Below are 21,487 nucleotides of genomic sequence, written 5' to 3'. Positions count from 1 at the left end.
GCAATTCCGATGGCTACTACGCAAAAGGTAGTTCGAAAGAATACCATACCATCACCAACATGCCCGACCCCGTTCCGTCGGTCTGAAGGACGGCGAACATGTCAGATATTCGGAGCTTGCCTCGGACTCGGAGCAGCGAGCCAATCAGACCCCGGTCATTTGGTGTAAGCCCGAAGTATGGCGGGCGACAGAGACAAAGAGTGAACTTCAGAGACTGCGACTTCGAACAGCTCGCTGGCAGTACTATACTTTTTCTTCAGTACACTTGCAATTCTTGTCTTCTCCCGAGATTCTTTTTTTTTCCTCCCCAGATTAACTCCCGAGGATTGGTGTCTCGCCCGAAAACCCCCAGCAGATCGAGCTACACCGAGATCGCTCCTTCGGCTTGGCGCTTTTCGGAGTGGGCCTGACTACACGGAGACGACCTGCACGGCTTTCGGAGGACACCCCTTGTTGACTATGGCGGAGCCTGAACGTCGGACCCCGAGGCTACGGCCACAAGTGTAAGTGCTCCGTGGCATCCCCATTCGATGTTAACGGACATGTGGCCCGCGACGAGGCTAATTGATTCAGGTCGTGTGCTCTTTGCCGGAGGCGTAAAATCCGGTGCAATCGGGAGACACCCTGCAGCAACTGTATTCGCTCCAAGAACATCCACGGCTGTGTGTATCAGGTCCGCCAACCTCCTCAGCCCTTACCACCGCATAGACCACGTCCGGTTGCTTGTGATACCCTCAAAGACCAAGCCCCGAGCCTTGTTCGAACGGGTCCAGTTGTCCGGTCGGCCCCAGTTCCAGACCCTCTCATCACAGCACTGCCGTTTTCTACCCCGTCAACAAGCGATACTTTTACTGTTGTCTCGGGCCACTCCTCAAAAGCTTCATCCTGCGTTAGCTACCCTAGCTCACCTCACTCGCCTGCCTCAACAAATCAGTTCGCGACCTCAGTCTCTAGCTCGGATCCCGATGTCCTGAGAAGGAGAATTCGGGAGCTTGAGGAACAGTTGTCCAAAGAAGCGCTTTCACGGTCCTCAAACCCAAAATCCTCTTCCAATCCAACAGCTACACACGAGTCTTCCCTCGCAGGAACCTTCGTTACTCAAACGGCCAGCAGCTCCCGAACTGTCAATGTCTTCCACAAAAGCCGTCTGTTCGGCCAAAGTCATTGGTTCAATGGAGTCATCTTGGTGCGTGCAAACCTCAATAAACATCCGTTTGTCCCTCCTAGAACTGTAAGTCCTTGTTGACCATATGCACCAACACAGCTGTTGGACATTTTCAAAATGTTCGAGCCCCTGGTCCGCAACGGCACCGCAAATAAGTCCATGGCCGGCGTGGAAAAGTGCAAAGCCTTAGCCAGAACCATCAAGGCTCAGAGGGTTCCGCCGTGGCCGACCATACCAACTCGTAACCTGCCCCCAAGGGAAATTGCCGACCAACTTGTCGACTGTTATCTCAGGACTTTTGAGTCCTTGTACAGGGTCCTGCACATCCCCACCTTCAAAAGAGACTATGAGGCGCTCTGGCAATCAGTGTCGGCGCAACCGCATCCGAATCAACAGCTGCAGCATGTCGACATGGCCTTCCTGGTCCAAGTCAAGCTCGTGCTTGCCGTTGGCGCCACCGTTTACGACCAAGACTTTTCTCTCCGCCCCTCTGCCATCCGCTGGGTGTATGAGGCGCTCACGTTCACCTCGGAACCAGAGTTCAAGTCCCGATTGAACATCAAGTCCCTACAAACCGATATCTTGCTATTGCTAGCACGTGAAACGGTCGGTCTAGGTGGAAATTTGACCTGGATCTCGGCGGGTTCCTTGCTGAGGACGGCGGTGTACATGGGATTGCACAGAGACCCGGCGCACCTCCTAAAGAGGACAATCTTCGCCGCCGAACTGCACCGGCGGCTGTGGAATACCGTGCTCGAGCTAACAGTCTCGTGTAGTATGAATGCCGGAGCACCGCCGCAGATATCGCTCAATGACTATGACACAGAGCCGCCGGGTAACTTCCACGATGAGCAGCTTGTGGAAACTCGTGCAGACGATGGAAGCGACCATTCACCCGCAGTTGCGCAACCGGAAACCGAGTTTACGCAAACGTCCGTTGCAATCGCCATGCGGAAGATCCTTCCCATCAGGCTTGCGATCGCCAAATTTCTGAACGACCTCGGATCGACTTGTCGCCAGGGTGATATGGCATCTGCATATCATGAATCATTGAGACTCGATGCGGATCTGAGAGCAGCGTATCGAACTCTCACTCGGACCTTTCAAGTGCTTTCTCGCAACTTGAACAAGGTTTGCTGGCCGGGGTCATCGTCATCCGCTCTGCTCTTCCCGTCTAAATTCATCGATCTCGTCATCAACCGTGAACTCTCCGCCCTTCACATTCCCTTCTACAGCGCCGCCCTCCACGAAGCTGCCTACGCCTTCTCGCGAAAGGTCGTCGTGGAGTCCTGTTTCAAGATCTGGCGTGCCATCAACCCTTGGCCAGCCTCCCCTTCCTCGTCAGATGCCACTAAGCAAGATACCAACCCCCAAGGAGCTGCCAACCAAGACATTGGCCGCCTGGCTTCCCACGGTGCCGGCTTCTGCCGGAACGCAGGGATTCAGGTAAGCATGCTCCTCCTCGGCGAGCTGCGCGCCCAGCTCAGAGAAGAAGCCGAAACAAGTCTTGCTCCAGTAAATCGATCGCTGCTGCGACCAGACCTGCTCGCTATGGTGACCGAGGCCAAGGACTGGACCATGCGCAGCATCAAGGTGGGCGAGACCAACGTGAAGGGACACCTGTTTGCTAGTATGGTGTCGGCGCAGATTGAAGGTATGATGAAAGGCCTGGAAGGGGACGAAGCACTTGCGCAGGTACTGGTCAGGGCGGCAGATGAGGTTGTGGATAAGTGTGTGCCGCTTCTGGAGGAGATGTTGGAGAGGGAGACGAGGATAAGGATGGCGAGCTGTGGAGAAACCGATTCTGAGCAAAAGCACGGATTTGGATGGGGACAGGGAGAGGCAGAAGGGGGGATGGAATCACAACGACAACAACAAAAACAAGGACAAGTTGAAACAGACGGGGTATTAGCCACATATGAAACAGAAACGCCGCTGGGGATGATGGGTGACTGGGATATGTCGGTGAGTGTTCCATCCTTCACGGTCGTCTTGGTCGCTTTGCTGATAATTTGACGCCTGCACTGCAGCTGTTGGATGTTCAACACATTGGGGACTTTGGGAATATGCCCGAACTAATGAGTTGGGCGCTTGCCGGAGCCACATCTTGTGGTACAGGCGGGCCATTCGGATGGTAAAGCAGATGCTTGTGATGAGATGAGATGTTGAGACGAAGTTGTTGTTTGTTTGTGGTCTTAGCTGATGGGGCGGGAGACGCCAAACGTATATGTATTACTTATTGTAGGTACCCTAACCCTCAAAACTCCCACTTCTTTTCAGCAATCTTTCATCGAATCGGTTGTGTTCCTTCCAAAAATGGACACAGCCACTCTCCCGCCCTGCCTGTTCCTGAGCAGGTTCCTTCCCTGCCCATTCAAATCAGATCACTGCGTCTTCAATGATGGAATGTACTTAGCTGAGAGTACTAAGGGCCCACGGAATTACCAAAGCCCTGTGGAAATAATAGTCAGGTGAAAGTATCGCCTTGATTGACGCGGCGGATGCCAAGACTTGTTGACGATGAAGTGTACGTACCCGCTTCCCCAAAATGTTTGGATGACAGATAAACCTGGGCATCCAGAATGGGAACAACGACCGAGGCTCCATCGATAAAAGCTATTGTTCTTGCCATAAATTAGGCCGAGGCTCGAATCCTGATCTGAGACATCAAGAATTTCTTCTCACCGATATCCCTGGAATTTACTAGGTTTATGCTCAATATCCTCCTGTCCTCAGCATTTCGACATCAATATTTCTTAAATCCTTACCCCTGGGCAACAGTCAGTCGGCTTTGTCTGTACGATATCGGAACCACTGCCGCCAACACCCAGAAACTACGCTGTTGACGGCATTCTTAGATGTTTGACGACAAAACAATCCATTTGATACAACGTCCCTTTGTCGCTTATAGTCACTCTGCAGCAAAAATGGTCTTCTCTTTCCTGCCGAGCATTGTCCCGGCCTTTCCAGAGTATACGGGACCCTACAAAGTGGGCACTGTAGACGTCGAAATCCCAATATCGAAGATTGGCTCGGTGAGCGCAATCCCAAAAGAAGCTGATCACATCCACACCATTCAGTTCAGGCTATACTATCCCGCTACTCCTGACACAAACAATGAGAGCATAACCTGGCTCCCGCCTCCTCAGCGTCTCGCTGTTTGGGCTTATAGCCAGTTTCTTGGCCTGAGTTCCCGAGTTGCATCCGTTCTATCGTCAGTATCCCATCATTCGTGTCACTAACAATCAGATTTAGCTGACTTCGCATCCAGGTTCTTGCCAAGGCATCTTCATTACATCAAAATCCCGGTTCACGCAAATGCTACGCTCTTGTCTCCTCAGTCAGCTGGTAATCCGCAATCTCGATGGCCAACGGTTCTCTTCTCTCACGGACTCGGCGGTAGTCGGAATGCCTATAGTCATATTGCCGGATCCCTAGCGTCTCATGGCATGGTGGTGTTCTGCCCCGAACATCGGGATGCCAGCGCAGCCATATCCATAATCCGCGATCCCAGTGATCCCAAGTTGTCGCATATCGTACGCTGTCTTCGCATCGAGCACAGCCATACCCCGGAAGTTTGGGCCAAGCGTGAGGCACAAATCCGGATTCGCGCATGGGAGATAGGACTTCTCATGGAGGCGATCCACAATATTGACCTTGGCGACAACGACCTCATCAAGGCCAACCTCAGCACCCCGAGTCCCACCCCGTTGTCGGCTCTGTATCAGTTTACTGGACAACTTGATGTGCATGAGCCTGGCAAGATGATCTTTGGCGGACACTCTTTCGGCTCTGCAACCATAGTTCAGGTGCTCAAGAGCACATACTATGCAGGCCATCCAGACATCGCCAAGTGGGATAACCCTCTGTTCAGGCCAGTGGAAAACTCGGCTATCCGTCGTCAGATCACCGAAAACACACCAACGTTCCTTCTCGACATGTGGTGTTTCCCTATCCTCTCGGCCGCCTCTGCCCCTCTCTTCAACTTGCCGCTTCCCGCTTATTCCCCTACTGCTGCCTCTCCTGTCGGTGGCAACGGCATCCTGGCCATTGAGTCGGAGGCGTTCTACAAGTGGAAGGAGAACATGCACAGCACGGCACGAATTGTGTCGCCGGACCCTTCGGCCAAGGTCGTTTCGCAGGCGGCATTCGAGAGATCAAGTGGAAACGAATCCACGAAGGGATCAGTGACAAAGCTGAGCGAGCCTGGCGTTTTCTATGTCCAAAACAGTGCCCATCTCAATCAGAGCGACTTTGGTGTGCTGTTCCCATGGGCAGTGAAGAAAATCTTCAAAGGAGAGCAGCCGGAGCGGATTCTCCGGTTGAACACCCGCGCTATCCTGCAGTTCCTGAGAGCGAATGGGGTCAGCGTTGCAAGAACCTGGTACGGTGACCTAGTGGAAGGCGGAGCAGAGGAAGACATTGACCTCAAGAAAGGGAAGAAGCGGGTCGATGGAGGTATACACGAAGATAAGGCCATACTTGAGAAGAAGCCTGGCAAAGAGAAGGAGGGAGACACCAAAAATGAAGAGAACGGGGAGAAGAAATCCCTTTGGTCGATCGAGGCGTGGAGGTGGATTGACATCATCGGCATGGGCGCAGAATCTGGTCCTAGTGAGGCTGGATTACAGTCCGGTGAGGCCACGGCCCAGGAGGCAGAAGAGGCCGAACGTGATGAGGAGGAAATGGAAGGACAGATGGAGCCAGGAATGAACCATGATGATGTTGCGGAGCCTGCGTCGGCAAGAACCTTCCCTAGTGAGGGCATCACCAGAGATGCTCGCGCGGCTGTGGACGAGCGCATAACGGCTTAGGACTGCCTTGTGATGTGAACTTGGCTGGCTCGGTGGGAATAGAAAGGAAAGGCCCAAGAGCGGACATGGGTACCTAGGGTAGACACAGCTTCCGTGAGGAAACCGTGATTAGACGTCGACCCTTCTGGCACACACCAAAGGCTACTATACAATCCGTTTCTGATTTCGTATGAGAGCCTGTCTGGGCATTTCGAAGAATTTTGAATTCATGAAAACCATTCTGCCCTTGATAATGGTTCTGGTGGAGTGTATGGCCGGAATGTGTGCTCGGAAGAGTGACACGGACGGGAGATGGAATGGGTTGAAGTCGGGGAAAGTGCGGTTGGTGGTCTGCAGCTGCCGGTTGGTGAGGTGCCGGAGCACAGGTCTCACCCGGCAGGCAACTGGAGCTCTGGTGGGGCGGTTCCAGCGTCATTCACATCCATTCGCTAGTGCACTGCGTAGCAGCCCAGCCGGGATGCGCTTCGCTTCGTGTTGACGGTGTCGTGCCATTGATCAACTTGACCTCGAAACTTTCCCAAAATTCTGGCTGTACACCACACTTGAAACATCCAACAGTACTATTAGGCCCACTCATCCCGCATCCGACGGCAGCACGGCGAGGCGAAATACATTCCGCTACGAGTGGTAGTCACCCTCAACTTAACCATCATCAACCGTTCACAATGTCGAACCTCAAACGCCCAGCGGAAGAGGCCTTCGACGCCGTGGAGGGCCTCTCGCCGTCTTCAAAGAAGTCAAGGATCGATGATTACGACAAAAGTCTCACTCCAGCAAGCGCGACCGCGAATGGTGCCGAAATACGGGAAGGGTCAAACGAGGAGAAGGCGGAACAGACCAATGGCGAAAACAACAGCAACGACGAGGAGGATGACGACCTGGAGGAGGCTGGCGAGGAGGTTGTGGTGAAGGCGCCAATTCGACAAGCCGCCCCAACAGAAGGCTACGACGATCTCTACCTCGACACAATCGACCGCAACGTTCTCGACTTCGACTTCGAGAAGCTATGTTCCATCAGTCTTTCAAACATCAACGTTTACGCCTGCCTCGTATGCGGCAAGTACTTCCAGGGTCGGGGTCCCAAGTCGCACGCCTACTTTCACGCGCTCGACGAGGGCCACCACGTATACATCAACATGAGCACCCAAAAGGTCTACGTACTGCCGGAGGGCTACGAAGTCAAATCCAAGTCTCTCGACGACATCAAATACGTCTCGGACCCGCGCTACACGCGCCAGGAGGTTCTCGACCTGGACCGCAAGCCGCACGTGTCGCGCACGCTTCTAGGCAAAGAATACGTGCCGGGGTTCGTGGGCATGAACAACATTAAAGAAAACGACTACCTGAACGTGATCGTACAAGCTCTATCGCACGTCTCCACCCTCCGCAACTTTTTTCTCCTCGAAGACTTCTCCAACGCGCCCGAACTAGTCAAGCGTACTTCCATCCTCTTCCGCAAAATCTGGAACCCGCGCGCCTTCAAATCACACGTCTCGCCTCACGAACTGCTGCAGGAAATCTCCCTCCGCTCCAACAAGAAATTCACCCTAACGCAACAATCCGACCCGGTCGAGTTCCTCTCCTGGTTCCTCAACCACCTCCACCTGGGGCTCGGCGGCTCCAAAACCAAACCCCACTCCTCTGTCATCCAGCACATCTTCCAAGGAAAACTCAAAGTCGAATCGCAAGCCATCACCGCGCGCGCCGACCAAGTACACGACCGACTACGCTTCGAAGAAGCCGCGGACGTACAGTCGTCCGTCTCCCGCTTCTTGCTTCTCACCCTCGACTTACCGCCGGCCCCGCTGTTCCAAGACGAACAAGAACGCAACATCATCCCCCAAGTGCCCCTAACCACGATCCTAGCAAAGTACAACGGCGTAACCGCCCAAGAACTCAACGCGCAGCGCAAGCGGTACCGACTTCAACACCCCCTGCCCCCCTTTCTGGTATTCCACATCAAAAGGTTCAGCAAGAACAAGTTTGTCTCAGAAAGGAACCCTACGATTGTAACTTTTGACGCGCGCAACCTGGATGTCAGCCCTTACGTGGAGCCGGATCCGAAATCGCATCAACACGGGGAGCCGATCTGGTATGATTTGGTGGCCAACGTGGTGCACGAGGCGGTTAGGAACAAGGAGGACGTGGCGGATAGTGTGGGGGAGGAGAGGAAGACGTGGAAAGTGCAATTGCGGGATAAGGCGACGGATGAGTGGGTGGTGGCGCAGGATTTGTTTGTGGACAAGGTGCGGAGCGAGTTGTTGTACTTGAGCGAGAGTTATTTGCAGATTTGGGAGAGGAGGAGGGAACCTCCTCCGGGCAAGGGGAAGGGGAAGGCGTGAGGATCGAATCATGCGAGTGCGAGTGGGTAGGAAGAGGTCGAAAGGAGGACACTTGATGATTGAGCAAGGGGGTCCTAATGAACAGTGTTAATGGAGGCCCGTACGAATGAAAAGGCATGTCCATACGCAAAGTCAAGACACCATGATAGAGATTTTCTGACGTCCAACACTTGGGATCAACCGTTCAACGAGATATCTGACATACCCCCCTGCTTCACCCCCTTACAGTTTCGCACGCTCAAAGAACAATGGACCATGCCAGCAAGCATGCATGCATGCACAGGTTATATATTTCGCTCCGCCTGATCCACGTCAAGATTCCATCCCATTTGATCCAGCCGTCCCGTCCGTTCATCCATCCGGCCTTTAACCCCGTTCCAAACCCGCCATGATCCCATCAAAATGATACGCCGTGCGGGTAAATGAAGTGCAAGTGAAAGAAGGCGCAGGAAGAGGAAGAGGAAAACATCCGTTCCCAATCCCAAGACCACCTCTTTTCCGCTTCTACCAAAAAGGGTTGCCCAAAACTCAGTAACGCATGCTTGCTGCTGCTTTTTCTTTTGGATACTGTACATATGTCTTACTTTAAAGAAGTACGAGGGGTACAGAGGTAGCGCTTGATTTCAAAACGCTCTATGTCCGACGCGCGCTTAACACGTCCTGTAACGTTATTGCCTTCAGCATTGTAGATGGTGCGAATCACCGCACGGTGGAAAACTGACGGAATATGCGTCACGTGGAACCTCGCCTAGGTGTTCAGATGCTACGGGCGGCTATCCGTCTGCTGCTGCTGTCTGTTGGTGGTCCGCTTATCGCCCTGGTTATGGTCGCGGTTGTTCGCCTTCTCGCGACGCGACTCCTCAATGGCAGTGCGCTGCTGAATGCTTGAGTCGTGACTCTTCCATTCAACCTTGGTCTCGGAGGGGAATGAGAGGGTCCGGCGCATGGTTTCACTGTTTAGCCAAAGTCAGCTCGAGATCTCCAGAGTGGCTATCCGGGCAAGTGAGTGAAAACATACCGAATCTTCAGGACCCGCTGGCCATTAGCCCGAGCCCAGATGCTGAGAATATCCTCGCCATTCCGAACACTGAGAACAATGCCGCAAACATCGTCGCTGGCGTCGCCAAACTGATCACCGATCAGAGCCAGCAGAATGTCCTCCCAGTAGCGATCGGCAACACCCTTCCGCAGGCGCACAATCCACTTTCCTCCGTTCTTGTTCTCTTCGTCCTCCCATATTGGCCGAATTCCTTTCTTGAACAGGTGATAGTCGGACACCAGCGGCAGACCCGAGGGGCGCTTGAGGTGCTGGTAGACAGCGAAGAACTGCTCAGCCGTCTCGCAGGTGGCGATAGGGTGCAGAGTCTTCTCGTACTCGATGAAGCCGTTAGCCTTCGAGATGGGGGGCCGATACCAGAAGACCCAGCTGTTACGCAGCTGGTGATTTAGGCCCGAACTCGGGGAGTTGGACACTGCGCCCTGGGCCCTCTTGTTGGCATCGGCAAGAGAGGCGTTGGAGGCAGTCTTCCCAACGGTCTTACCGCCCAGGCCGCCCTCCTTGCTAGATTTCTCAGCAGAGGGTGTCTTCGCGGAATGACCGATGAGGGTGGTCTCGAACGGGTTGCCGGTAGTCTTGGGAGTCTTGGCCGAACCGAACGAGGCGAACGCGCCAGACCCGAGGCCAAAAGCGCTCGAAGCGCCGGCCGTGGGCGACACCAGCCCGCCTGGGGTAGTTATAGAGTTGAAGGGGTTGGTCTTTCCGTGCGACGAGCTATCACCGCCGAATCGCTTGGAAAATGTGCGTGAAGACGAATTATCGACCTGGCCGCCGGATCCAGGTGTTGTCAATGAGAGCTTGCTCGAGCTATGGAGCAAACGAGGGTGTGTCAGTCAGCGGTTCGGAATGTGTTGACTTGGTTGCCGTTCATAGCCATGTGTGATCGACCTCGCGGTGGGGCAAGGGGGGGTAGGTAGAGGCGAAGTGCTGGGGTAAAGGGCAAAGACTTGACACTCACTTGGTACGGCGACTCCATAGGTTGGTATCCATGGAGAAGTCGGAAACCAAAAACTCGACGAACGAGAGAAAAGAAAGAAAAAGAAAATGGAAGAAATTGGTCACCGGAAGACTAATGCAACACAGTGAGCGGCGGCGCAAGCAATTCTTCAGAAGCAGTACTGCAAGAAAAGCTAGCCTGTAATTATGCGGAAAGCCGGCGTGTATTGGTCGTTCGAGTTGTCGCGGGAGCAGGCACAGGGGCGGCAGCGGCGACGAAAAAGGATGACGGAGTTGGTGGTAATAGTAGGAACAGTAGTGCAAAGGATGTCAGGTAAGGATCTGGGGGCCGTAGCGGTGATAGACGGGGATTCGTGACGGAGTGAGACCTTTCGACCGTGAGGGCGGCGGGCGATATTTTGCAGTGACGACGATTACTAAAGTAGTCAATCCGTCTCGTCACTGTCTCAGTAGTATCTGGTGGTGGTAGTGGTGGTGGTGAGGTCTAACAGGGTATCGAGGACGGGGACAGGCGAGTGCAGGTGCAGGCGTTTCCTGGATTGCAGAGGCGAGCAGGTCGATCCGACGCGGACGGGAATATGGGTTTTGGGATAATAGATGGTGGTTGAATAGTAGGATTGGCTGGTGGGTGAGGTGGAATGACGAGTTTTGGTTTTGCTTGGGGCGTTGGATCAGATCGATGGAGTGGATGGAATTCGGAAATCGTGAAAAAGGACGGAAGAACAAATCTTGACCTACACCTAGGTATGGACCGCAATGGCCCCGAGGCGAACAGTGGGCGCCCGCCGCCTGCGACCGACGGGACGACTGCTTGCAAAAAAGTGGCCAGTGGCAGCCCAGCGACCGAGGGCGAAATGGCCCGCGCAGTGGCGGGTCCACCATCCACTGTCACGGGCCTCTCCCTGCCCTGCCTGCCTGCCCGTTCCCCGAGAACATGGCCGCTGGATGGAAGCTCGGAAAGCCCCACCCTGCCAGATGCTGTCGGGATTCCATGGAACATGACTGGTCACTTTCTGGCAATGGTGCACGCTGCAGGGCAGCAGCAACGTTATGGGCGGTAAGCAGCGGCAGTAAGTGCAGACCCGCCCGTGGAACAGGCAAGATTTCAACTCAAAATGGCGCGACAAATTTCGTTCCCCTTTCCTTTTCTTCTTCTTCTTCTTCACAACCACGACCACATTTCCATAAAACACCGTTGGGCTGCACCTGATCGCTTCCGCGCAACCGACGATACGGATTGTGAAAGTCAAGAAGAACTCCTCTAAATTGCCCTTGTTTAAAACCATCATCACGAGAGCCCCATTTGCGCGGCGTCCATGATGCGATGATGACCTGAAGCAAGATCCGGACATTCCATATCCTTTTATCCCTACAATGTTGTGTCTGGCTCGCTGCTGGTAGTTGTAACAGTACTGCGTATCCTGTGCCGCCAGGGTGAAACTGAGGGAATGAATGCCCAGCGCATGTTATGAATCCTCCTATTAACGAGATTGTAAGTTCCAGTGTGCCTTTCGTTTTCTGCGGCCCAATGCGCGTTCATGATGATATGAACATCATCCGGTAAACCGATTCAGCAATGACGGAACCCGTCCGTGTTGCTTTTGCGACATGTGCGCGGGCTCAGCATCATGGGTTGAATCTGAGGAGTCATTACGGCATTCAAAATCTGAATTGCGCGATACATAGAATTTCATCCCAACCCTGCGTGGCTTATGTTGCTTGAGGCTAACTCGGCTGCGTTTCTAGATCCCTTAAAAGTCTCTAGAAACACGGTCACGCTTTTAAAGAGCCCAGACAGAATATGAACGGCCTTCTACTGCCGACTTGGGCCGTAGCATGGAACTGACTCGGATGAAACTGACATGAAGAGGTCTTGATCACAAGGAAGGAGGAGGATGGCAGGCCACTGAATCTGTGTATCCTCCCGTGTAGCGAGTAGCTGACATATATAGGTAGGCCGGTGCGTTCAGTGAGTTTTGTCACTTTTGTTGCTGTCAAACATCAGGTTCTTTTCAGCATCAACTCCCGTCGGTCACTATGGATGAAACAGTGACTACCTCTATGTGGTTAGAGGCGACAATGTGCCGTCGCTACATAGCATACTTGGCCTACTAGCCAGTTAGACCAGTGTACTACACATATTTTGCTTTGATATCCCGATGTAATCAATCCCTGGGTCGGGTTGCCCCAGCAGCATCTCGGCGCAAACAGAACTGCCGTTCCCCACACCTGCGAGACGGAACGCACTGCCACCGCGACCATTGGCCGCTCAGAAGGGCCGCCTTACGTCAGGGAGCTAAAGAAGCCAAGGGTGATTCGACGAGCTACCCCACGCTGCAAGCTTCCCTGGAGTGGGGTAAAGTCTTCCCCCCCCACCGGCCAGACAAGGTACGTACCATTTGGAGAAGGGATGGCAAAGAATTATTCGTCTCTTTTTTTTTTTTTTTTTCCTCGTGGTGACCACCTGACCGGGGCATGGCAACTTATTTCTCATCTGCGTAGATCTCTCTAACCTCCTTCTGTGCTCTCATCCCAATATTTATGTTTATACAGACGCACTGCCTTTGCAACTAAAGGGCGAGATACACTAGATTATCAACTTATCAGTCAATACTTACCTAGCTGTAAGTACCTCCGACTGCGGAGAAAGAAAGACCCCGCCATCCCAACAATCGCTGGAGACCCGAGACGGTCTGTACCTGCAACTCCTGCGGCAAGGGGGAATTGCCGTTTCTACAAAGACAGACACCACTCTTCAACGCCACAACCAATTCCATCCTACCAAACCCACAACAACACATTACCGTTGAGGTTCAACACTCCACGGTCATTTTGACGACATACATACGCAGCATATCACCATACCGAATCCAATCACACACAGTACCGTACGCAATGGAGAAGATCACCGACAAGGTCGCGGCCTTGCCGCCCGACAGCAACTACTTCTCGCTCGAGTTTTTCCCTCCAAAGACCGCTATGGGCTTCGCGAACCTACGCGACCGTCTCGAACGTATGGCAAGAGGACTTAGGCCGCTTTTCGTCAACGTCACTTGGGGCGCCGGAGGCTCAACCGCCCAAAAGTCTCTCGAGCTTGCCGAAATCTGCCAGCGCGAGCTTGGCCTCACAACATGTCTTCATCTTACCTGCACAAACATGAGCCGTCGCCTGCTAGACAAGACCCTCGAGGACGCAAAGGTCCTTGGAATCCGCAACATCCTTGCCCTTAGAGGCGATCCCCCGAGGGCTGCCGAATACCACGATGAGAACGACCCCGAGCCGACCGATGACGAGGAATTCTCTTGGGCCGCCGACCTCGTCCGCTATATCAAGAAAACTCACGGCGACTACTTCTGCATTGGTGTTGCCGCTTATCCCGAGGGCCATGCAGAGGAGGCCCATCCTCGCGAGCAGAGCTTGGAGCATGATCTCCCTTATCTCGTCGAAAAAATCCAGGCCGGTGCCGATTTCATCATGACACAACTCTTCTTCGACATCGACGCTTACGAGCATTTCGAGAATACTCTGCGAGACCACCCTAGCGGTGCCTTCAAGGACGTCATCATCATCCCCGGCCTCATGCCCATCCAGAGCTACCAGATGATCAAGAGAACGACGAAACTCAGTCACGCCAAGATCCCGCCCGCTCTCATGGCCCGCCTTGACGCTGTAAAGGGAGACGATGAGAAGGTCAAGATGGAGGGTGTTGCAATTGTCAGTGAGATGATTGAGCGCATCAAGGAGATCAAGAGCAGGACACCTGGCCCGCGAGGCTTCCACTTCTATACTCTGAACCTGGAGAAGGCCGTCGCATTCATCGCCGAACGCACGAATCTCATACCCCCTGGAACGCCCGATGAGGACGAGTCTGCCATCCTGCCAGACTTCCCTCAACTCAGGATTAACGGATCTTCGGTCCCAACTCGATCGATTCAGGACCTGTCGACTAGAAAGGGCTCAATTGGCTCCGACCCGCGGGATCGGGTGATTGTCGCCAACCAGAGACCCTCGCATCCAGACTACGAGGCTTCGCCTTTGGAGGCCGGTCTTCCGGCAGAGCCCGTCAACACCAGAGCTAACACACTGGCGATCTCTGAAGGCGAGGGTGTCTTGGGCCGTGAAGCGACTTGGGACGATTTCCCCAACGGTAGATGGGGTGACGCCAGGTCTCCGGCCTACGGTCAGATTGACGGCTACGGCGTCAGCCTGCACGTCACTGTCCCCCAGGCGCTCCAGCTGTGGGGCTCCCCAAAGACCACGGAGGATATCAACAATATCTTTATCCGTCATTTGAAGGGCGAGCTTTCCGCCATCCCCTGGAGTGAAGAGGGTTTCAACGACGAGACGGAAACCATCCGGGACAGTCTGATCGAGCTCAATTCCAGGGGCTGGTGGTCGCTTGCCTCCCAGCCCGCCGTGAACGGCCTGCGATCGGACGACGGCACCTTTGGCTGGGGCCCCGAGAACGGCTTCGTCTTTCAAAAGGCCTTTGTCGAGTTCTTCATCCCCTCGGCCGACTGGCGGGTACTCGAAGCGAAACTGAAGCAGCCGAACATGAAGGACGCCGTGTGCTTCTTCGCCACCAATGCCGCCGGGGACTTTGTCAGCACCGACACAATCAACTTTCGCGCGAGAATGGCCGCCGATGCAGAGGGAACTGCTGAGGCCGACCACAGGCCGCATGAGCCTAGCACCAACGCGGTAACTTGGGGCGTGTTCCCCGGCAAGGAAATCCTGACGCCGACCATCATCGAGGAGGTTAGCTTCCGCGCGTGGAGTGAGGAGGCGTTTGGCATTTGGAGCGAGTGGGCCAAGATCTACGGAAAGGGATCCGACACCCAGAAGTTGTTGGAGGACTTGAAGCAGGATCTTTGGCTGGTTAATGTGATTCATCATGATTATCTTGACAAGGACGGCCTTTGGAAGTTGTTGTCTCAGTAGATATGAGCACCAACGAAGAAGAGTTGCGGTTGAGTGGGAAAAGTTGCACAGCATTGAAAGGAGTTTCACAATGACACGGGTTGAGATGCATCTGAGGCGGGTTGGATGGGACCAAGCATTAGAAAGTGATGGGTTGTTGTGCTGTACGTTGAAGTAAAGCCGAGTGGGGTTGCGTTGCCTTTGACATTTCATGATAGACTTTTAGGTGTAACTTGTAGTGAGTAGATGTATGATGAGCGTAGATGAAATACCAGCGGCTTGGTGGTCATGTTGCAATCCTTATCTGGTCTTCATGCCCTTTGCCCAAGTGTCATTCACCGTTGTAGGTATGAGCTTCGTTGACCAGAAAAACACCAAGCCGAGACTGCTCTTACAAATCGGCGACAAATGTGCACATCAAGATGGGAGCAAATGTGTCTAAAAGCCGAACCATTCGGAGTGCAGATTTACCTGGGTACGTACATAAATCTCTACAAACACTGAATCTCTTGAGGAACCGCAAAGATCTCCCTCCCATCGTGCACCCTTCGCCATTCGCCATGCGCCATTCGCCGTTCACCACCCCCCATGTTCGATGACTAAGTTGCATTCCAGTCCTCCAACTACAACCCCAGCGCGATTATCGCCAGATCGACCTGAATACAAATGCAGGTCGACTTGGCCCGCGATGATTGCGTAGAACGGTATCTATTGCGTGCTCACAATCTGCTGCTGGAGGAACATAGGTATCCTTCGCCGGGTACACCCCGAGTCGCAAAGTTTCAACCACCTAGATCTAGGTAATGTATGTTTGTCGAACCCGACCCCGTAGATGGTAGGTCTCCTCGTTGACGTCATTGTAGTGAATTCCACCCTGCTGCTGACCTGGTACCAGGACTGTGTAGAGGTAGACATGGTTCCTCATGAACCAAGACGAACTATCCCGCACCGCTCCATGTCATGAACGTTTTTTTTTTCTTTTTTTTTTTTTTTTCTTGTGCTGTTGCTTTGTAAAGAACATAGAAGCAAGTTTTGTATCCCAGTATGAACCTGAATGTCGAAAGGAAAAGGAAAAAAAGAGAGAACGAAGAGGAATCAAGAAAAAAGCAAGAAAGGAAGGGGCAAATGCAGATTGTGGGAGGATCCTATACCTCTAGAGACACCGATGCGCTGTTTCTTTCCTTCTCTCAGTACGTCGTGAAGCAGTGATCTTAGAGGTAGCTGTGCCGTCAATGTCTGCCCACCTCAAGTTTGCGACTGCGAGTGATCGATCGGGTGAGGAGGGTGAGGTGCCCCGCCTTTTGCAAAGCAGCACCAGGGAAGAGAGAGAAAAAAAAAAAAGCCAACTCCCTCTAGATCTCATATTGATCCTCATCCACGTAGAAGGAACCCATGTCACCATTACCACCACCACCACCGTCCCCGGTCATGTTGCTCGGCAAGCCCATGCCCATGCCCGGAGTCGTAGTAAAAGCCTGGCTGAAATTTCCAGAGCTTCCGTGTCCTCCTCCTCCTCCCCCTCCTCCTCCTCCTCCCAGGGGACGGACAGCAGCGCCAAAGAGGCTCTGGGACTGCGTGTAATCATCTTCGTCGTCACTAACAATGTTGATGTACCCAGCAGAGTTGTTGTTGTTGTTGTTGCTCTTTTGGGTGTTCTGCTGCTGCTGCTGAAGGTATCCGCCGGTGGTGGTAGCGGTATATCCATTGTTACCACCAAAGATGCTGGTGGTAGCGGAAGCAAAGCTGGTGGTCACTCCACCGTCGAAGGACATGCCGCCGTTGTTGTAGGAGAGGGCCTCCTGCTTGATGTTGAAGCCCTGGGACTGGGACTGGGACTGGCTCTGGCTTTGTGCAGAAGCATTGGGGGGAAATTCCGGTGCAGGCGTGTGATACTCTGATGCGGCGCGCTCGTTTTGTACCATATCGTTGGTGAAGAAGTCGTTATTACCACCAGTAGCAGTAGAAGGCAGCGGCGGCATCGGAGAGGGAGAAGGCAGCCTATCGCTGACCTCAAAGATCTCATCAAGGGCCTCGGTCTTGAAGACTGGCTGGGAGGGCGGCGCGGCAGCACCAGACATGCGTCTAGGCGGCAAAGCAGTCTTGATGGGAGTTGTGCGCGTCTTCTTCGCCAAGTGGCCGGTGGGAGAGTCATCCAAGGCGTCGTAGTCGACAGACGCAGCCGACACGTCCTTATCCGTAGTCGTTTGCGGCTCTACGTAATTCGCCTTCTTGGCTGTTGACCTCCGCGGCTTGGCGGTGGTGCTCGTGCTTTTGCCGGTAGCAGGAGTACCAGCTCCAGCGCGGCTTCTGCCGGAGGCTGGAGTACCGGCTGGACGGCCACGCTTGCGGCCTGAAGGCGTTTTGTTGGCTCCCGAGCCGGAGCCGACGTTGTTGAACGCTTCAATGGGATCTTCGCCGTTGTCGACTGCGCTCTTGATGGCTTCAGCGCCAGCTTTGATGCTACGGAATTGGAACTGGAGGCCGTCGGCGGTAGATTCGCCAAAGTATCTGGCAAGTTCTGGGGCGAAGACAATGTTAGCGAAGTTCAGGAAGGCCACGATAATGATATGAAATGAGAGTGAAATTGGAAAGCCCAGATAACGAAGTCTGATGACGAAGTGACAGGTGTTGATGTTGCCAAGATGCTTCATACCGCCGGTTTCGAGGATGTCAATCTCCTCCGGATCATCGCCCCTGCTGACAGCAAGGCGCAAGCATTCCGCCTGTTTACGAACGGGGCGGAAGCGATGTTCAATGGCACTCATGGTTGCGGACTTGCCGTAGTGCTGAGCGATTGCTGGAATCTCATCAGCATCTTGAGTTGTGACTCGACCACTGGAAGAGCTGAGACTGGTGATGACGTCGTGACACGATCATGTCGGAGGCGCCGAGTAGGTGAAATAATGGAGAGCCATGGAGCAGAACAGGCACGTCGAGAGACAAAAGTGAGAGGAAGGGACACAAAAATCATGTGTTCTTACCCTTGTAGTTGAGCCTGAGCTCGGGATGAGCCGCGATCACTGCGGCCAAAAGGCGCGCCTGGGCCTCGTAGGTCTTGAAGTTTGCCGGCATTTTACTTCTACTGCAAATTGTTAGCCAGTATCGCGGCGCGAGTATGATTGGGAGCGTACTGACTGATTGGTATGTCTTGAGAAATTCCACAAAATGCCGAAGTCCAGTCAGCTAGTTCCAGTTTTGAGAAAGTTAACGCGTTTTGTCCGAGAGGAGAGTGAGCTGTGGAAGACGGTATGAGAGTGTGTATGTATATATATGTATAACCCGGTTAACCAGTCAATGGCCTGCTGTCCTTGGTGATGTTCTTCCTCGGGATCGTGGATGGTGGAAAGACGAGAGAGGGTGTGAAAGTGAGGACGATGGGGTGGAAGGTAGAAGTCCAAACAGCGAGGACTTTATGCGGGAGAAGATTGAAAACGGGAGCCGCAGGCAACGGGAGGGTTCACATCGGATAGTATTTTTCCGAAGACTTCTGTCATCCGATGTTCCTCGAGGTCGATAGATGACCACAAGTGAAAGGCCCAGAATTCGAAAAACCAACACACCTGCCGGTAAATTTGAATTTGGTCCGACTCGCGGCCTGATAGGTAGCCACTGGGATCCAGGGTTAGCACAAGTTCGTTTGTGAAGGTCCGATGGAGATGGACAGAGCACAAGTTTTGGTGATAAGGAGCAAACAAACTCAAGGAGTGCAAATGGGGAGAAAAAAAAAAAAACCTTACAACATTAACCCCTAGACACATGGATAGTGCTGATAATCTGAGTTGATCAAATTGAGGGTTATATCAAGGCACTAAAGGCGGTTGAGAGATCTCGAAGGTATAGAAGAAAGGTTCTGATCTTAGAGGTGCCCGAAGAGCGGATCTCCATCCCAGATATGGTCCATAGGTATGTAGACATCATGTCCATAACTAATATCGGAGACGAAAATGCACATTTGCACATAAAACGGAAAAAAAAGAAAGCGATATAGCAGAGCGAGCAAGGAAAGCGAATTCGTAAAAATACACAACTCGTGTTCAAGTCGACCATGACTTACCTATAAGTCAACCAACACGCCAAGCGCGCATCCAGTCCAGCAAGTAGACACGATACTGGGGCCTGTCAACCGTCGAGGTGTTGCCCTACCGTAGATCCAACACCCAGCGCAGAAATTGCCGTTTGGAATTGAAAGGGGTCATGTAGAAGCCGTATTTCGTTTTTTTTTTTTTTTGCTAGTGAGCCGGAAAAGTATTGACTGGCCGGCAGCCCCCCTTTTGGCGATATAAACAAAGAGGTGTTGTGTCAGTGTTGTGTGATGTTGCCCGGAGCAATAAGCTTGGCCGCGGTTTTGTTTACTTTTTGTCAGCCCCCACACTTCGTCTCAGGGGAACTTTTTGGCTGCAAGCGAATTCTGGAAAGAGGGGAGAATGGCTGTGGGTGAAATAAGTGGACTGGCGCTCTTTTTGCACTCCACTCGGTGGTAGGAGTTGGTTCATATTTGTTTGCCCGAGACTTGGACGGACAGATATCGAACGGTCACGCTAACATAATTCTTGGGGTTTCCTGAGAGTAAAGGTAGTTGAAAGCCATAGCAATGCCAAAAATTCAATAGAACCTTTTCCAGAGCTGATATTTGAAAGGTTGAAGTATCTCCAGTCGGAATTCCTGACGTGGCTGGGGTTGTCCACTATCAGAGCTTCACCAGCCAAGGGGAAAAAAGACAAGGGTGAGCTGTCCATCCCTGACAAATTCGCGACCCAAGGCTTCGTCCAAATCCATGCAAACAAAAAAACCAAGATCCTGGGAGCATGATTGGTTGCACAGCTACTCTTGGAACAGCAACCTGACAATTCTCGGGATGAGAGCAAGATTTGAGACGGACGGTCAAAGAGAAAATGAAAAGAATATTCAATTATGACCAGCTCTCCAAGCTGATGCTGACCAGAAGCAATCAAGGATCTTCTCGCAGCAATTCTATAATGATAGAATTCCAAACAGTCCATCGTCTATCCTCTATGATATCCTCTTGTCAGCGTTCGACGTCCGCCTCGCCGCAGCACCTTCACGGCTAGTGACCACGCTATGGCTCCCAGACACGGGGTAGTCATGGAGAGGATGATCCTTAATAGCGCTCGAGACCCCCTCGCCGCTTCCATACATCAGATACTGGAGGCCAAGGTACGAGTCGCAGCAGGCCTGGAAGATACCGCAGCTCTTGAAGGACCAGGGGATCTCGCTAGACGAAGTGAAGAACCAGAACATCTTCATGGCGTCACCGGCCAACCACATGGCCAAAACCGACAGGCGGAAACCCTTGCACGAGCGCGACTTGTGGTTGATGAGGATCTGGGGGATGGGAAGGGTCGCTTCGATGGAGAGACCAATGTAGCCGATCAGAGAGGAGTAGGACATGTAGAGGGACTCGAAGGGCGAGAAGAGGATCTGGCAGACGACAAGGCCAGCGAAGAGGTACAAGACGAATTGCCAGTACCTGTGTGTGTGTCAGCTTTCACGTCATTAAACAAATAGACAGTAGCAACTGAAATACGTACGGCTTGGGCGACTTCCACTGCCAAAAGTTGTATGGGCGCTGGTACTCTTCGTCTTGCGCCTTCGTGAAGGGAACAGCGGCGTCACCTCCCCTGGAAGATGGGGCAGGGCGGTGGTCCAGCGCGATCTTGAGGAGCACGACCTGGACTCCGACCATAACGAGGGACTGGATGAGCAGGGCGGTGTCATACTTGGCGCCGGGATAGTAGAATATCCTGCGAATCACGGATGTTAGCTAGCGTCGCAAGTCGCAATGCGGACCGTGGGCTTGGGGCGCAACTAACCTGAGCAGAGAAGCAACAAGCATGATCAAGGGAATGTCCAAAGAAAAGCCGGCGCTGGACTTGGCCTTGTGCATGGAGTGCGCTTGGTCGCCATAGGAGAGGATGGGCGAGAGGACGAGGAAGAGGGGAGTGATGCTGCCCGAGAGGGCCGTAAGCCACCACCACATTGTGTAAGGGCGCGTGGTAGGCCGGATCGAGATGTGTATGGTTAGGCGTCAAAGAATATGTATCGTCGCGCTTCGCGTTGGTGTTGCGATATCCAAAAAAGACTTGCGACTCAGAGAAAAAGGGGTTTGAACGGGATCGTCAACAACGGATTGTCGAGTGCTGAACTGGGCGCGTTTGGTAGTACACTACAGTGCCTAGATCTCGGGCCGTGTATCGTGATGCCGTCTCTGTAC

At 53.2% G+C, this 21,487-nt stretch overlaps 7 protein-coding genes across 7 annotated transcripts; 4 read left to right on the top strand and 3 right to left on the bottom strand.

Moving 5' to 3' along the window:
* Nucleotides 1-1,127: 1,127 nt before the first annotated feature.
* On the top strand, nt 1,128-3,303 carry B0T23DRAFT_307147 (uncharacterized protein; the record flags this gene model as incomplete). Its single annotated transcript, XM_062834411.1, has 3 exons — nt 1,128-1,190; nt 1,265-3,130; nt 3,196-3,303. 3 exons carry the CDS (start codon nt 1,128-1,130, stop codon nt 3,301-3,303), a joined length of 2,037 nt encoding a protein of 678 aa, XP_062697565.1.
* A 789-nt stretch (nt 3,304-4,092) lies between these two features.
* On the top strand, nt 4,093-5,979 carry B0T23DRAFT_392479 (the record flags this gene model as incomplete). Its single annotated transcript, XM_062838007.1, has 2 exons — nt 4,093-4,379; nt 4,437-5,979. The coding sequence occupies 2 exons, from the start codon at nt 4,093-4,095 to the stop codon at nt 5,977-5,979; spliced, it is 1,830 nt and encodes a 609-aa protein (XP_062697564.1).
* A 500-nt stretch (nt 5,980-6,479) lies between these two features.
* On the top strand, nt 6,480-8,761 carry B0T23DRAFT_29984 (uncharacterized protein). Its single transcript, XM_062834304.1, has one exon. It carries the CDS (start codon nt 6,645-6,647, stop codon nt 8,319-8,321), a length of 1,677 nt encoding a protein of 558 aa, XP_062697563.1. The 5' UTR covers nt 6,480-6,644; the 3' UTR covers nt 8,322-8,761.
* Nucleotides 8,762-8,990: 229 nt separating this feature from the next.
* B0T23DRAFT_29987 (translation initiation factor eIF 4e-like domain-containing protein) lies at nt 8,991-10,593 on the bottom strand. The gene is made up of 3 exons (XM_062834307.1): nt 10,337-10,593; nt 9,340-10,185; nt 8,991-9,274 (listed from the first exon to the last, which is right to left on the bottom strand). The coding sequence occupies exons 1-3, from the start codon at nt 10,366-10,368 to the stop codon at nt 9,085-9,087; spliced, it is 1,068 nt and encodes a 355-aa protein (XP_062697562.1). The 5' UTR covers nt 10,369-10,593; the 3' UTR covers nt 8,991-9,084.
* Nucleotides 10,594-12,798: 2,205 nt separating this feature from the next.
* B0T23DRAFT_371054 (putative methylenetetrahydrofolate reductase) lies at nt 12,799-15,646 on the top strand. The gene has a single exon (XM_062836627.1). The coding sequence runs from the start codon at nt 13,231-13,233 to the stop codon at nt 15,274-15,276; it is 2,046 nt and encodes a 681-aa protein (XP_062697561.1). The 5' UTR covers nt 12,799-13,230; the 3' UTR covers nt 15,277-15,646.
* Nucleotides 15,647-16,509: 863 nt separating this feature from the next.
* On the bottom strand, nt 16,510-18,576 carry B0T23DRAFT_29807 (uncharacterized protein). The gene is made up of 4 exons (XM_062834298.1): nt 18,391-18,576; nt 18,237-18,337; nt 17,909-18,052; nt 16,510-17,773 (listed from the first exon to the last, which is right to left on the bottom strand). Exons 2-4 carry the CDS (start codon nt 18,325-18,327, stop codon nt 16,608-16,610), a joined length of 1,401 nt encoding a protein of 466 aa, XP_062697560.1. The 5' UTR covers nt 18,328-18,337; nt 18,391-18,576; the 3' UTR covers nt 16,510-16,607.
* A 1,689-nt stretch (nt 18,577-20,265) lies between these two features.
* Nucleotides 20,266-21,253, bottom strand: B0T23DRAFT_425333 (uncharacterized protein; the record flags this gene model as incomplete). Its single annotated transcript, XM_062839909.1, has 3 exons — nt 20,266-20,743; nt 20,805-21,017; nt 21,087-21,253. 3 exons carry the CDS (start codon nt 21,251-21,253, stop codon nt 20,266-20,268), a joined length of 858 nt encoding a protein of 285 aa, XP_062697559.1.
* Nucleotides 21,254-21,487: the final 234 nt, after the last annotated feature.

This window comes from Neurospora hispaniola (assembly GCF_033458365.1).
Source record: "Neurospora hispaniola strain FGSC 10403 chromosome Unknown B0T23scaffold_1, whole genome shotgun sequence".
NCBI lineage: Eukaryota > Fungi > Ascomycota > Sordariomycetes > Sordariales > Sordariaceae > Neurospora > Neurospora hispaniola.
Note: the sequence above shows the minus strand (reverse complement) of the source record. Positions and strands in the feature narration are given on the sequence as shown.

Excerpts from the sequence above, each read along its gene's own strand:
- B0T23DRAFT_29984 (XM_062834304.1), top strand. The coding sequence starts at position 6,645 with ATGTCGAACCTCAAACGCCCAGCGGAAGAGGCCTTCGACGCCGTGGAG.
- B0T23DRAFT_29987 (XM_062834307.1), bottom strand. The coding sequence starts at position 10,368 with ATGGATACCAACCTATGGAGTCGCCGTACCAA. Across the intron at positions 10,186-10,336 it reads CTATGGAGTCGCCGTACCAA|CTCGAGCAAGCTCTCATTGA; the intron begins GTGAGTGTCAAG and ends TTTGCTCCATAG. Across the intron at positions 9,275-9,339 it reads CAGCGGGTCCTGAAGATTCG|TGAAACCATGCGCCGGACCC; the intron begins GTATGTTTTCAC and ends TTGGCTAAACAG.
- B0T23DRAFT_371054 (XM_062836627.1), top strand. The coding sequence starts at position 13,231 with ATGGAGAAGATCACCGACAAGGTCGCGGCCTTGCCGCCCGACAGCAAC.
- B0T23DRAFT_29807 (XM_062834298.1), bottom strand. The coding sequence starts at position 18,327 with ATGCCGGCAAACTTCAAGACCTACGAGGCCCAGGCGCGCCTTTTGGCC. Across the intron at positions 18,053-18,236 it reads GCTCAGGCTCAACTACAAGG|CAATCGCTCAGCACTACGGC; the intron begins GTAAGAACACAT and ends ATGAGATTCCAG. Across the intron at positions 17,774-17,908 it reads TGACATCCTCGAAACCGGCG|AACTTGCCAGATACTTTGGC; the intron begins GTATGAAGCATC and ends TCTTCGCCCCAG.